General features: G+C 35.9%; 1 protein-coding gene across 10 annotated transcripts in view; it reads left to right on the top strand.

The window, feature by feature from the left end:
• Positions 1 to 16377, top strand: part of ANKRD17 (ankyrin repeat domain 17) — a 167598-nt gene that overhangs the window by 127256 nt on the left and 23965 nt on the right. For all 10 annotated transcript variants that reach the window (XM_070458305.1, XM_070458306.1, XM_070458307.1 and 7 more), the window contains 3 exons: positions 3275 to 3370; positions 4656 to 4772; positions 15471 to 15642. In XM_070458305.1, the coding sequence (XP_070314406.1) occupies positions 3275 to 3370; positions 4656 to 4772; positions 15471 to 15642 (385 nt within the window). The remainder of the gene's footprint in view (positions 1 to 3274; positions 3371 to 4655; positions 4773 to 15470; positions 15643 to 16377) is intronic.

Consider the following 16377-nt stretch of genomic DNA (forward strand, 5'->3'; position numbering starts at 1 on the left):
AGGTAAAAAAGTAAGATAATAAGCAAATAATCACTCTGACGGTAACATTGAAAATTAGATAATTGGTATCCCAGAAAAGCTATCAATAGTATCTGTATTGGATGTCAAAGCTAAGTAAACTTTTAAAAATTGTTCTATGTAGAATTTTCAAAATCTAGTTGCAGTCTTACTCTTTTGCAAAATATGAATCCAACTAAGAGTAATTAATTACTTATTTATGGAAGACTGTTTTCTTGTATTAGCACACAGAGAAAAATTTAACTTAAATTGATTTTAATTATTCACATTAATTTCTAGGGAGAAAAATGAAAATTCAGCTGCCAATATTTGAAACCTTAAGAAAAGCAGAAATAAATTTTGTGAAATTGAAACTTTCTGTAGTGCATAGCATAGAACTGTATATAACTTACTTGATTTAATGATTTGGTTGATCTCCTAAATGCAGGTCTGATTTGTTATTTGGAAAGGCAGTTTATTATTCCAGGGATTATAGTTTTGAGTTTTCTCGTTCCATAGGTAAAATCTCTTACAGATTCCAAATTATTTTGTTGTATTGAAAAGTTGTTTTTAAAAAATCATCTTTTCCTTTTTTTTTCTTATTAATTTCTCTTGTTCTTTATACCATCTCTTCCCTGGGTGTTCCAGGCTACATTCCCACTGACACTGAATTTTTTTTCCTCGCTAATCATACTTATTCTCAGTGACTAGCTCCCCCTTCAAGCAAGCTAGCATATCAAGTTTATCTTCCTAACTATTTCACTCTGTTAGTATTCTCTTCAAGAAACTTCCTGTTTCGCCAGTCTCTGTAATCCTCTGAAATCGAATCTGAGTTTGTTACTCAGAGACCAGTCGAGTGCCCTTTGAGCTCATCTCCCACTGAGTCCCTTGTGTGATTTTCTACTTGCTTGGTCTGTTTTCTGTCACTGTCTCTCATATCACCTTTGTTCTCATCTCAGGAATGCCCATGTCCTTCCTTAATTTTCTAAAATTACCCATTTCTTGGGTGCAGTGTAAATCTCCCCGTCTACAGAAAGTCTTCCCATTCCATTTGAGCTCATATTGAAATACCTTATCTCTTAAAGATTATAGAAATTCTACAATTTGCCTATTACCTTTATCATTTATTTTGACAAATATATTGTTATTACCTTAACATATAACATGCATATACCTCGTTTTCAAATAGACTTAGCTCCTTAAGAAGGGCACTTATTTTTATACTCTTTCATTATTCATTTCATTACTTATTTTCTTATTACCTACTGTTTACAGTTGTACAGATTCCAAGTGTTGCATTTTGTACAAAGTGTAATAATCAGAGATCCACACACAAAATTAGGTAACTGAATTGTCCCATATAAATATTTTTAAATACTGTAGAAGTGTTAGTGAGGCATCAAGCAAAGGTGCAAATGCCATTTAAGGTATTCATTAAAAGATACAGGTAGTTTTTTAAAATTAATTAATTTATTTTAATTGGAGGATAATTACTTTACAGTATTGTGGTGGTTTTTGCCATACATCAACATGAATCAGACATGGGTGCACATGTCCCCCCATCCTGAATCCCTCTCCCACCTGCCTCCCCACCCCATCCTTCTGTGTTGTCTTAGAGTACCGGCTTTGAGTGCCCAGCTTCATGCATTGAACTTGCACTAGTCATCTATTTTACATATGGTAATATACATGTTTCAGTGCTATTCTCTCAAATCATCCCACCCTTGCTTTCTCCCACATAGTCTGAAAGTTTGTTCTTTATATCTGTGTCTCTTTTGCTGTCTTGCATATAGACTAGTCGTTACTGTCTTTCTAAATCCCATTATATGCATTAATATACTGTATTGGTGTTTCTCTTTCTGGCTTGCTTCACTGTGTATAATAGGCTCCAGTTTCATCCACCTCATTAGAATTGACTCAAATGTATTCTTTTTTATAGCTGAGTAATATTCCATTCGGTATGTTATCACAACTTCCTTATCCTTCATCTGCCAATGGACATCTATGTTGCTTCCATGTCCTGGCTATTGTAAACAGTGCTGCAGTGAACATTGGGGTGCATGTATCTCTCAGATCTGGTTTCCTCGGTGTGTATGCTCAGCAGTGGAATTGCTGGGTCATGTGGCAGTTCTATTTCCAGTTTTTTAAGGAATCTCCACACTGTTCTCCATAGTGGCTGTACCAGTTTGCATCCCCACCAACAGTGTAAGAGGGTTCCTTTTTCTCCACACCCTCTCCAGCATTTATTGCTTGTAGACGTTTTGATGGTGGCCATTCTGACCTGTGTGAGATGATACCTCTTTGTGGTTTTGATTTGCATTTCTCAGATAGTAATGTTGAGCATCTTTTCATGTGTTTATTAGCCATCTGTATGTCTTCTTTGGAGAAATGTCTGTTTGGTTAAAAGATATGGGTAATTTTAAAAGATGTAGATGAGAAGGGAAAAAATAAAGGCAACAGAAGAAATGTACTGACTATAAACATATGTTTACCCGTCTGTTTAGAGGTGTTGTGTCAGTAATAGTATAGATTAGAGAAAGTAAAGAGTCTCTTGAATAGGGTCTAAAGATTTTTAACATAGTGAATTTTATCAACAGTAAATAATATAACCATCATTCAAGCTTTAGGCAAGTGTATCTTATTTCCTTTGCCAAGTATATCTTATTTCCTTTGCATCACCTAGTACAGTACTGTCCATTCAGTTTTTATCTGAGAAAAAGAACAAAATTGTTATTTCTACTCTTTTTGATGTTTAAAACTGAAATAGAATGCTAAGTTCTAATGAGTTAGCTGGGGCAGGGGGGATGGTGAGGTTTTTCTTTCACACATATGTATTTCTTCATACTGACTTTTGGTTATCTTTTTTAAAATTCAGAATGGTTTAGACTAACACTGACTGACTAGAATTTTAGCTCAAATTATTCTGTATCTTTTCAGGAGTTGAAATGAAAATGAACAGTGTAGATTTATCTAATTCGTTAAAACCAAAGCCTGTCTCTTTTTCTGTTTGTGTGCTCAGTTGCTCAGTCATGTCCGACCTTTTGCGACCCCATGGACTGTATGTAGCCCGCCCGGCTCCTCTGTCCATGGAATTTTCTAGGCAAGAATACAGGAGTGGGTTGCCATTTCCTATTCCACTTTTTTATTTGAAATGCCAATAATACCCAACTTAACTCTTTATTTTGTGGCACTAATGTCAATGAAGTTACTGTTCAGACAGACTAGATTTACTGAATTCTGATAGAGTTTCAGTCTGACATTGATATTTGTTTTTTAGGGTCATGTGAAAGTGGTGCGCTACTTAGTCAAAGAAGTCAATCAGTTTCCATCAGACTCTGAATGTATGAGATACATAGCAACGATCACTGATAAGGTAATACACTGATTAAATTCATCCCCACTCTATGAACTTGGGATCCCATTTGGCTTTTATATATCTGTATATTCCACATTAAGAAAATAAGCCTTAGTTTGAGCAATATTGTGTGGCATATAACTATTTTCATTTATGTAGTATTTGGGAATGAAGAATACTATTTAAGAAACTCTTTGGATTATTTACTTACCTTTGAAGTAATAAAACATTTTCTGTGATAGAATTACTTTAGCTTTTTAGATAGTACTTAAGCTAATTTAATTTTAATGTTGATAATAAACAACCTAAGGCAAATTATTGTTACTATTCTTTACTGATATAATCTATCCAGACTGATAACTCTTCTGAGAGGAACAAGTCCGTGAATTTTTTTTATTCTTAAACAAAAATTAGCATAGTACTTTCACTTATGGTCAAGAAAACTCTTAACATGTTCAACATAATATAAAAATCAGACTGTCAGGTTAAGAATGAATTTGCTAGGATTTTTTGCAGGAAAAGTAGAGAACATAAAATAAATCCCTTTAGAATTCTAATTGAAATCAAAATATTGGAATGGAATCCTAAGACATGCCTCTGAAAAATGTAAAAATGTCTTTCATTTTCTCAGTTATTACATGACAGCAACTTTTCTCATTAATTTTTGATTTAACATAGCTAATCCACTGTCTTGCCTGCCTCTAGATTTTTTTCATGAGAATTAGTATTCCTAGATATCATTGGTCTCTATGTGGGGGGACAGAGATTGAAAATAAGACTTTATCTTAGTATGGAAATATCCCTTTCCTGTCAAAAAGCGTGTTCTGAAAATGAAATCAGAGAAAAGTCTATAAATATTATTTTTTATGAATGATTCTAGCATAAGAAGTTACAGAAACAAACTAAGTATTTGAGAACAGTTCTTGCCAAATAAGTATTCAAAAAATTTTTAAACCCATTTTCTTTTGTTGACATTGCCCTTTTCCTTTAGCCTGTTAACCACCTACCAGATTATTGCAGCTCTATTTGCAGTATGATTTCTCATATTTAAAATTATAGGACTAAATAATTTTAAAACCAGTCAAATGGATATTATTTTGAAGAACAGTAGAGGCTCTTTGCTTATGTATTTTTTAAAATATGCCATTTAAATTATGTTTTTATTTGCACCCTTTTTGCCCTACTGTTGATCTTTATTGCTTATGTTCATTCGAGTACCTTATTTACTATTTTCATGTTTTCAGGAATCTCTCTAAATGTTAATTATTTTGAGGTTAGAAACATCTTAATTTTTTTGTTTTAGGAGATGCTGAAGAAGTGTCACCTTTGTATGGAATCAATAGTACAAGCCAAAGATAGACAGGCTGCTGAAGCAAACAAAAATGCCAGCATTCTATTAGAGGAGTTAGACTTGGAAAAGGTAACCTTTCCGTATGATAACCTTTACATATGAAAAATATTATCTACTTTTTCCTTTCTGCTTTTCTTCCTCCTGATTTGTAATCTGTGGTTTTTTTGCTTTGTTTTGCTTTTGTTTTAAATTATGTACATAGTTTTCTCTCCAAGTTTGGCTCAACTGGTAGAATTATGAGTATTTTAAATATTGTTATATCATTAAAATAGTTTTCTTTCTAGTTAAAAACAAGGAATTGCATTGATCTGGAAGTGAGAGAGCCTAGCCTCTAGGGCTCAGTTATCTCAACAAATGTTCTGTTAACCCCCATCCAGATCTCTTTCAGACATACTACAGCATCATCCCCATTATTCCTGAAGGGCGTAAAATACTCCACACATTGTATAGTTTGGACAGTCCCATAACGGCTGCTTTACTCTCTGTTCTATCACTAACTGTCCTCTAGAATGTAATGTTATAGAAATAGTAATCATAGCAGGAAATGAATTGGTTGGTATTGAATATTATAGAATATATATTCTGCCATGTTTTATCTTTTTTAAAAAGGTTAAAAATGCTATAAAGTTTTAACATGCAGTTTTTAAATATGTAGTGATAGTGGGGCTGGAGCACTGACCACTCCCCCATGCAGTTGAAAATCCGTGTGTAACTTTAGAGTTGGGCCCTACATATCTGCAGTTTCAAGTCCATGGATTTCAACCAACTGCAGTTTGTGTAGTATTGCAGCACTTACTTATTTCAAGGAGTTCACATGAAATGGGCCACGTTGAAGCCCACGTTGTTCACAAATTAGTTGTATATTAGAATATTTTTCATTAGAGTCGGGTATATTCTTTTTGTTTATACTTAATATGTTAAGCTACATATTTCATCTCGCATGAAGAATATAAAATTATTTTAAACATTTTTTTCTAAAGTCAATGTGAAAGTACTCTATTTTCTGAAAAATATATTTAATATTAAGGTTTTTTATTTAAAAAATTTTTCTAGTTTATATTCTGATCAAATAAAAATTAGCTTTTTCTTGGCCACTTTGAGGTTTTAATTGACTATGAACACATTGTTATAATCACTGTAACAATTGTTATAGTGATTGTTACAGGATATTATAATACAGTATTATAGTAGTATAATATCCTGAAAACAGATTGTTATAATCACCATAACGATTACTTTACCTGTCTGGAAGTTAAGAGAGGCTAGCCTCTGTAATGCTCAGTTATCTCAACTAATGTTTTCTTAATCCTCATCCTAATCTGACTACATTGATCCTGGACCTTGTAATTTGTTGCAAACAGATTTATCAGAAGTACCAAATGCACTAGGAAGACATACCATGACCAAGGCATAACCAGCTAGTGAAATATGACCAGTTGCATCTAGTATTTATTTAATGTTTACTAAAATACCAGGCAATATGTAGGGTCAAATTATATGAGAGAATATAAATTATTTCAGTCTTCTCTATAAAAGTATTATTACCCTCATATTACAGATGGAGAAACTAAATCTATGGGATCTTAAGTAATTTACCTAATCTAGGATAGAATTTAAATCTTTTTTATTCTAAATTCCCTGGTTTCCTTGCTCCCCTTAGTTGAAGTCAGCCTGCATTTTAGTGCTTCCTCCTTACAGTATTATAATATCCTGTTTTTGCATTGCTCTCTCATTTTTAAATGTTAGAATCTCTAAGTATGATTTAATGATATTGTTTCTTTTTGCATTGTTATAAATCTTAGAAGGGCTTTCTTGGTGGCTCAGTGGTGAACCCTCCTGCCAATGCAAAGGACACAAATTTGATCCCTGGGTCAGGAAGATCCCCTGGAGAAGGAAATGGCAAGCCACTTAGTATTCTTGCCTGGGAAATCAATGGATAGAGGAGCCTAGAAGGCTACAGGCTTTGGGGTCACAAAGCAGTGGGACACGAGTTAGCAACTAAACAAAAACACAGTTGTAGAAAGCATCCTTTTTTTAGCTGAGACATAGATGTCTGTTTTTAAATAAAATTTTTGTTTCATCCCTTTGTTGTTTATACATTACATGACATACATTTAGGAATACACTGCAAGCCTGTGGATTACAAAGTCAAACAGCATTTAGGCATATGTACAGTTGTGCATGTCTATTCTTAATCAACGTGAACGGGTTTTTCTTTGTTACAATATGTGCAGTGTAAACTGTGAACTCTGCAAAGTTACCTCATATTTAAGTCTCCCTTTCACATCTTTCTACTCTTCTTCCCTTCTTTATTTTCATATTCTGATATTCTAAATACTGCATTTTGCTTGATTGTCTCTCTCTGCCACTAGAGTGTAAGAACCACAAAATTATGCCTGGCATGTTAGTAAACATTTGTTGAGCACATACATATCCATGTATGTGAAGATAGTATACTTTAAAAATAAAAAAAAGAATCATGTGAACGTAATACTCTAATGCTTGCTTTTCTCTCAGTAACTGAAAAATATTGTCAATTGATAGTGATTTATAACTGCATAAGATACTACATAGTAAGTTTCCGGTATTGTCATTACACATAATATTGTAATAAACATTATTATACATATTTTGTTACATTTTGGCACTTCTATTTTTATGGAATAAGTTTCTTTCTTCACATGAGTCAATATATTTTAAATTTGGTATTTCCAAAATATTTCCCTAATACTGTCAGCAATACCTAAGTGTTATTTCCTTGAATTCTTGCCAGCCTTTCAGAACCTCAGATTTAAAGCAATTCAAAAGGAACTTCTTTCAATGTCATTGCATATTGTCCCATAATATTAATTCTTAATCATAAATTAATTAATGTAAATTATTCCACATGCATTGATACTTTATAAACAGTTTTGAATGAGGGTGGTATATAGATAGAATTTTAGATTATGGAGGAGACTCTTCTGCCTGAACTGCAGCTTCTTTCTAGTGTATTCGGTAAATTATCAGATTGAGATGTGTTAGGGTTTGGTTCACTATTTTTTGCTTATGATTTACATCTGGAAAAATACACCTATTTGCCATTTGAGACTTGGTACATTCTGGCTCCACCATTTCTGATTTAGAAACGTCATTGAAGTTGGTCTTATCTAGTTTAACTTGGATGTTCTACATGGATAACTTATTGCTTGTGGATGTTCTACGTGGATAATTTATTACTTTGATCAACCTTTCTAATTTGAAAATGTTGGTTAATAGGTTTGTGAAGATTGCTACTCAGTACTGCTTGTTTTATTTATCAGATTCCCTTATCCTTATGCAGCAAACCTTTGATTCACTGACTCTTTACTGTGTGCAAGAGTGCCTGCTCTGGAGCAGCTCCTCTGGTCTGACTTTGGAATACTTGATATCTTAGACATCAGCAGCTAGGTTATGTTCTGGGCTGTTAGAACCCATGGTGGGTGTTATCGGTAGCAGTTTAATGTTTTCACCCCTGTACCTTATCACTTCTTATTTCCCCCCTTTATAAACTTTCATTAATCTTTTAGGGAATTATGTAGGGTATATTTTAAAAAATATTTCTAATGGATGTTTTCTTTTTTGTTTGTTTGTTTTTTTGCCACTGCTGAACCGATTCATACGCCCACCTCACAATCACAGTTTTATATATTTCATTCTCTGATTATCACCTCTTTTCAGCTTTACTCCCTCTAGAGTAAACAAATAGTCAGATCCATTTATAATGAAACCCTTCACTGGCCTGACTCTTCTTTCTCCTTATTCTTACCTCAGGCCTAGTAACTGTAAGTTTCTAAGAGGAGGGGGGGGAAGCATCAATCTTGATGACTAATTTTACTTTAAATATGTGACAGTGAACCCTTTAATGCTGCCCAGGAGTCATACTATATATTTCCGTAGTTTATTCTGCCACTCATCTAGACCATTCTTTCTTTCTCCTTTATCCTGTGACATCTAGTATATCCTCTTCCGCAACCTCATTTGATGATCTTGCATCCTACTCCAATCAGTGAGAAAACCGAAGCACCAGAGGAAAACTGCCAGAGACTTCCCCCAACCCTTTCTTCCCAATCCACCAAAAACTGTACCCATATACTTCCTACCAGTTACTGGATAAACTTCTTGTAACCAATCCCTCCATTTGTGAGCTAGATCATATTTTCTGTCTGCTATGGCTTACTCAAAAACATTGTTGTAGCAGTTCTCTTTTCTTCTATATCATTTTGCTCCCTTTCCTGAATCATCCTCATCGTCATGTGGATGTCTTTATCCAGTCTTAAGAAAGCTTTGGTTTGCTCCAGTACCTCTCCCCTGCCCTGTTTGGCTGCAAGCCCATTTCTTTGCTCCCATTTGCAGCAGAACTCCTTGTCTACTTTGTTAATTTCCAATTCCTTTTATCTTGAGTCTACTCCTGCTAGGTTGTCACTCCCTCAGCTCTACCAAAACTGTGTTTTTATGGTCTCCAGGGACTCTCATGTAGCTAAATCCAGTGACTACTTCTCTATCCTTATCTTACTAAACCTAGTAACATGTGATATACTCTCTTTACTTGGCCTCCATTACATTACACACTATTGGTTTCTTTCAATCTTTCTGAGTATTCCTTCTGTGTCTCTAGTTCCTCCTCTTCCCTCCTCTTAGTTGGTAAGCCATTTAGCTTTTTACAGGATCTTCTTTATCCATTGATCATCTCATCCTGCTTCTTACCTTTATATAATAGCTGATCTGAAATCTATAGCTTTAGCCCACACCTCTTCCCTTCACTCCAGTCTCTTATATCCAGCTAGCTACTCAACATGTCCTTGTGGAAACCTAATTAAACATCTCATACTTAATGTCCACATATGTACTCCTGATCTTTGCCTACTCCAAACCCACAACTCTATAACTGCTCAGACTAAAAATCTTGATATGGTCTTTGATTTTTCTCCACTGTGTTGCAAAATCGAGTGACCTTTGCCTTGGATCTCTCTCTGAAATCCTAGTCACTATTCATCACTTCTCACTCTGGTTCAAGTCACTAATATCATCTCTTACCTTTATTTCCACAGTAGTCATTTAACTAATCTCTCTGATTCCATCACTGCTCTGCAGTCTGTTCTCTGTTTAACACTTAAAATGATCATCTTGTATCACTGAGACCAGATCACTCTTTTCCCCAAAACCCTACAGTACCATTTCACTCAGAGTAAAAGAAAGTTTTAAAAATGCCCTGTGGGATGTGTCTGGTGGTGAAAGTAAAGTCTGATGCTGTAAAGAGCAGTATTGTATAGGAACATAGAATGTTAGGTTCATTAATCAAGGTAAATAGGATGTGGTCTAACAGGAGATGGCAAGAGTGAATCAGTGAACTAAATATGACTGGGAATGGGTGAATTTAATTGAGATGACTATTATATCTACTACTGTGGCAAGAATGCCTTAGAAGAAATGAAGTTGCCCTCATAGTCAGCAAGAGTCTGTGATGCAGTACTTGGATGCAATCTCAAAAATGACAGAATGGTCTCAGTTCATTTCCAGGGCAAACCATTCAACATCACAGTAATCTAAGTCTATGCCCTAACCACTAATGCCAAAGAAGTTGAAGTTGACTGGTTCTTTGAAGACCTACAAGACCTTCCAGAACTAACACCACAAAAAAGATGTCCTTTTTATCATAGGAAACTGGAAGGTAAAAGTAGGAAGTCAAGAGATACCTGGAGTAAAATGCAAATTTGGTCATGGAGTACAAAATGAAGCAGGGCAAAGACTAACAGAGTTTTGCCAAGAGAACACACTGACCATAGCAAAGATCCTTTTCCAGAAGCACAAGAGACGACTGTACATATGGACATCACCAGGTGGTCAATACCAAAATCAGACTGGTTATACTCTTTGCAGCCAAAGTTGGAAAAACTCTATACAGTCAGTGAAAACAAGATTCAGAGCTGAATGTGGCTCAGATCATGAACTCCTTATTGCCAAATTCAGACTTAAATTGAAGAAAATAGGGAAAACCACTAGGCCATTCAGGTATAACCTATATCAAGTCCCTTATGATTATACCGTGGATGTGACAAATAGATTCGAGTGATTAGATCTGTTAGAGGGCCTGAAGAACTATGGATGTAAGTTTGTAACATTGTACAGGAGATGGTGACAAAAACCATCCCCAAGAAAAAGAAATGCAACAAGGCAGAATTGTTGTCTGAGGAGGCCTTACAAATAGTTGAGAAAAGAGAAGCGAGAGACTTCCTGGTAGCCCTGTGTCTTAAGACTCTGAGCTCCCAGTGCAGGGGGCATGGGTTTGATTCCCGGTTAGGGAACTAGATCCCAAATGCCATAGCTAAGACCCAGTGGAGCCTCTGTGTGTGTGTGTGTGTGTGTGTGTGTGGGTTTTAAGAGAAGCAAAAGGCAAAAGTAAAAGATATATCCAACTGAATGCAGAGTTCTGAAGAATAGCAAGGAGAGACAAGAAAGAAAGCCTTCTTAAGTGAATAATGCAAAGAAACAGAGCTGGCAAGAATATACAGATGAACTGTACAAAAAGGATCTTAATGACCCAGATAACCACAGTGGTGTGGTCACTCACCTAAAGCCAGACATCCTGTAGTGTCAACTCAAGTTGGCGTTAGGAAGCATTACTACAAACAAAGCTAGTGGAGGTAATGGAATTTCAGCTGAGCTCTTTCAAATACCAAACGATGATGCTATTAAAGTTCCACACTCATGCCAGCAAATTTGGAAAACTCACCAGTAGCCATGGGACTGGAAAAGGATTTCACTTTCTATCCTAAAGAAGGGCAATGCCAAAGAATGTTGAAACTACCACACAATTGTGCTCATCTCACATGCTAGTAAGGTAATGCTCAAAATCCTTCAGCCTAGGCTTTAACAATGATGTGAACTGAGAACTTCCAGATATACAAGCTGGATTTAGAAAAGCCGAGGAACTAGAGATCAGATTGCCAACATCTGCTGGATCATAGAAAAAGCAAGAGAATTCCAGAAAAACATCTACTTCTGCTTCATTAATACACTAAAACCTTTCACTGTGTGAATCACAAAAAACTGTGGAAAATCTTAAAGAGATGGAAATACCAGACCACCTTACCTGTCTCCTGAGAAATCTGTATGCATGTCAAGAAGCAAGTTAGAACTGGACATGGAACAATGAACTGGTATGGAAATTGATAAAGGAGTACCTCACGGCTGCATATTGTTACCCTGCTTACTTAACTTATATGCAGAGTACATCATGTGAAATGCCAGGTTGGATGAATCACAAGCTGGAATCAAGATTGCTAGAAGCAGTATCAGTAACCTCAGATATGCAGATGACACCAACCTAATGGCAGAAAGCCAAGAGGAACCAAAGAGCCTCTTAATGAAGGTGAAAGAGGAGAGTGAAAAAGCTGGCTTAAAACTCAAAAAACCTTAAGATCATGGCATCTGGTCCCATCACTTCATGGAAGATAAGATGGGGAAACAATAGAAACAATGACAGACTTTCTTTTCTTCAGCTCCAAAATCACCTGCAGATGGTGACTGCAGCCGTGAAATTAAAAGATGCTTGCTCCTTGAAACAAAAGCTGTGACAGCCTAGACAGCGTACTTAAAATCAGGGACATCACTTTTCTGACAGAAGTCCGTATAGTCAAAACTACGGTTTTTCCAGTTGTCATGAACAGATGTGAGAATTGGACATAAGAAGGCTGAGCACCAAAGAACTGATGCTTTTGGACTGTGGTGCTCTAATAGACTCTTGAGAATCCTTTGGCCAGCAAGGAGATCAAACCACTCAATCCTAAAGGAAATCAGTCCTGAATATTCATTGGAAGGACTGATGCTGAAGCTGAAGGTCCAATACTTTGGCCACCTGATTCATAGAACCAACTCTTTGGAAAACAGCTTGATGCTGGGAAAGATTGAGGGTGGAAGAGTTGGAGGCCACAGAGGATGAGATGGTTGAATACCGTTATCAACTCAACGGACTTAAGTTAGCGACATTCCCAGGGACAGTGAAGGACAGGGAAGCCTGGTGTGCTTCAGTCCATCTGGTCACAAAGAGTCAGGCATGACTGAGCAACTGAACAACAAAAACAACTACAGTGTCGTTTCAGAGTAAAAGATAAAAGTCTTTAAAATGCCCTGTGGGACCTTAGGTAATCAAGACCACTCTTACGCCATCTGAAAGTGATTTTCTACTATTCTCAATCAAACCGGCCTATATAAACATGCCAAAGAATGTTCAAACTACCACACAATTGCAGTCATCTCACACTCTAGTATAGTAATGCTCAAATTCTCCAAGCCAGGCTTCAACAGTACGTGAATGTTGAACTTCCAGATGTTCAAGCTGGATTCAGAAAAGGCAAAGGAACCAGAGATCAATTTGCAAACATCTGTTGGATCATAGAAAAAGCAAGAGAATTCCAGAAAAACACCTACTTCTGCAGTATTGATTATGCTAAAACCTTTGACTGTGTAGATCACAACAAACTGTGGAAAATTCTGAAAGAGATGGGAATACCAGACCACCTTACCTGCCTCCTGAGAAATCTGTGTGCAGGTCAAGAAGCAACAGTTAGAACCAGACATGGAACAGCAGACTGGTTCCAGAATGGGAAGGGAGTACATCAAGACTGTATATTGTCACCCTGCTTATTTAACTTATATGCAAAGTATATCATGTGAAATGCTGGGGTGGATGAAGCACAAGCTGGAATCAAGATTGCCGGGAGAAATATCAATAACCTCAGATATGCAGATGATACCACCCTTATGGAAGAAATGGAAGAAGAACTAAAGAGCCTCTTGATGAAAGTGAAAGAGGAGAGTGAAAAAGCTGGCTTAAAACTCAAGATTCAAAAAACTAAGGTCATGGCATCCAGTCACATCACTTCATGACAAATAGATGGGGAAACAACAGAAACAGTGGTAGACTTTATTTTCTTGGGCTCCAAAATCACCACAGATGGTGACTGTAGCCATAAGATTGAAATTTGCTTGCTCCTTGGAAGAAAAGCTATGGCCCACCTAGACCACATATTAAAAAAGCAGAGACATTACTTTGCCACCAAAGGTCCGTCTAGTCAAAGCTATTGTTTTTCCAGTATTCGTGTATAGTTGTGAGAGTTGTACTATAAAGAATGCTGAGCGCCGAAGAATTGATGCTTTTGAACTGTGATGTTGGAGAATACTTGAGAGTCCCTTGGACTGCATGGAGATCCAACCAGTCAGTCCTAAAGGAAATCAGTCCTGAATATTCATTGGAAGAACTGATGCTGAAGCTCCAGTACTTTGGCCACCTGATGCAGAGAAGTGACCCTGATGCTGGGAAAGATTGAAGGCAGGAGGAGAAGACGACATCAGAGAACGAGATGGTTGGATGGCATCACTGACTCAATGGACATGAGTTTGAGCAGGCTCTGGGAGTTGGTGATGGACAGGGAAGCCTGGCATGCTGCAGTCCATGGAGTCACAAAGAGTCGGAGACAACTAAGCAACTGAACTGAAAGGATACTTGGGTACTTTTGGAAGATCAGCAAAAGTTTCTAGGAGGCAGATACTATGCAAACAAATTCTGTATCTCCAGTTTCCATTGGTATTCTTTCCTGAAATCCACCTGCTTGAGAAAGTATCTGATTTTCTATAGATTCTCCTTATTTATTTATCTTTCCAAAAACAAAAGCCTTATCTCTTACCCAAGAGAATGTAATTATGGTGCATTGCCTTTCAAGGTGGCAAAACCTTTCAGTCACCCTGAACAGGGATTATTTCAAAAGGGAGGAGGAGTGACTAACAAAGGCTTGAGACTGAAAACGTGAAATCAGACTTTTTCTCAAGAAACTTAAGTCTGATTTGGCTTATAAGCTTGTCTCTAAGCACTGGTTTCATTAATTAGGCTATTGTGACATTTTCCATAAACTGAGTATCATTGTTTTGACATATATTTAAAATGCTCATAAAATATAGATAGCTTCCCAGGTGGCACCAGTAGTAAAGAATTTGCCTGCCAGTGCAGGAGATGCAAGAGAGGTGGGTTCAATCTCTGGGTCAAGAAGATTCTCTGGAGGTGAAAATGGCAACCCACTCCAGTATTCTTGCCTGGAGAATCCCATGGACAGAGGAGCCTGGTAGGCTACAGTCCACGGGGTCACAAAGAGTCCAACATAACTGAGCATGTGGGCACAGCTCAATGTTCTGTAAATGTATGCTGTTGTTAATTTATCCCCGCCCTGGATCTCGCCACATGAGTTTGCCTGTTTCCTTTTACTACCATAGCAATCAACTTTTGCAATGGAAAGTGTTAAACCTATATTTTTTACTAGTGGTAGACATTTTATAGAATATATTCTTAGGATAAGCAGTTTTTAATTTTCATAGAAGGCTTTCAAATTACTTTTCCAAAAACTTTAATATTTATACCAATGGCAGTGTGGGAAAGAATTCATTTTCCCAAACTTTTGCTGTCTGATACCTCTTATAATTTACATTTCCATAGTGACTATGGAGTTATATATATCTTTATCAATCATCCATTTTGAAATTAGGTTGTCTTTTATCATTAATTTGATATTGACATTTAAAAATATCATCTTCTCTTTACAGTGATTTGAGTATGATTTTGATCAAACAGTGAGTTGAACTAAGATAACTTTGAATTTTATGGTATCCCAGTACCTTTAATATGAATGACATTATGTGACAACATTTTTCCAATGAAAATTCCAGTGTTATAATTCTGTTTTATTGATTCTTTAACAGTTAAGGGAAGAAAGTCGAAGGCTGGCTTTGGCTGCCAAACGAGAAAAGAGAAAGGAGAAGAGACGAAAGAAAAAGGAAGAACAAAGAAGAAAACTAGAAGAAATTGAAGCCAAAAATAAAGAAAACTTTGAACTCCAAGCTGCTCAAGAAAAAGAAAAGCATAAAGTTGAAGGTATTTTCTCTAAATCATCTAATTTGTTTCAAATAATGCTTTCTATTCAAAATTATGTTTCATTAAATATAAGTAACTTAAGATAATATTAAATATCAATGAGTCAAGATAACAGTAGATCTTTTATGTTATTAAACCCTAAAGTATTTATATGCTGTTTTTATTTATTGACTTCATCCCAACATTCTATTGTAAACAATTCCAAACCTACACACAAGTTGAAAGAATGATAAAACAAACACCTGAATACCCTTCACCTAATTTAAAAATAAACATTTTACTATATTTGCTTTATCTCTAAGTATATATACGTATTTTTTCCCCTAAGCTATCTGAAAATAAATTGCAGATGTCTGACATTGCACCTGGAATAAATACATAAAATCATTTAAAAAATTTATCAATACTTCCATAATTTCATCTACAGTCAAGACCATGTTCAAATTTTTCTTAAATGAGGAAATTACTTTTAATTACTTTTAACTAAAAATCATTTGAGGTAAGGATATTGTTAGAAAGAACCATTGTCATTAAACCACCAATATGTATGGTGTGTATGTGTGTATTTCCCTCTCCTCCAGTCTTTTATTTTGAAAAATTTCAGGCTATAGAAAAGTTTAAGAGTTAGTATGATGAATACCTGCAAGTCACCTAGATTCATATAACATTGTGGCATATTTATATTTTTCCTTTTTTTTTTGAATAGTCTTATATATGTTGTACACATCATACAGA

The sequence above is a fragment of the Odocoileus virginianus genome, chromosome 29 (genome assembly GCF_023699985.2).
Source record: "Odocoileus virginianus isolate 20LAN1187 ecotype Illinois chromosome 29, Ovbor_1.2, whole genome shotgun sequence".
NCBI classification, from domain to species: Eukaryota; Metazoa; Chordata; class Mammalia; order Artiodactyla; family Cervidae; genus Odocoileus; species Odocoileus virginianus.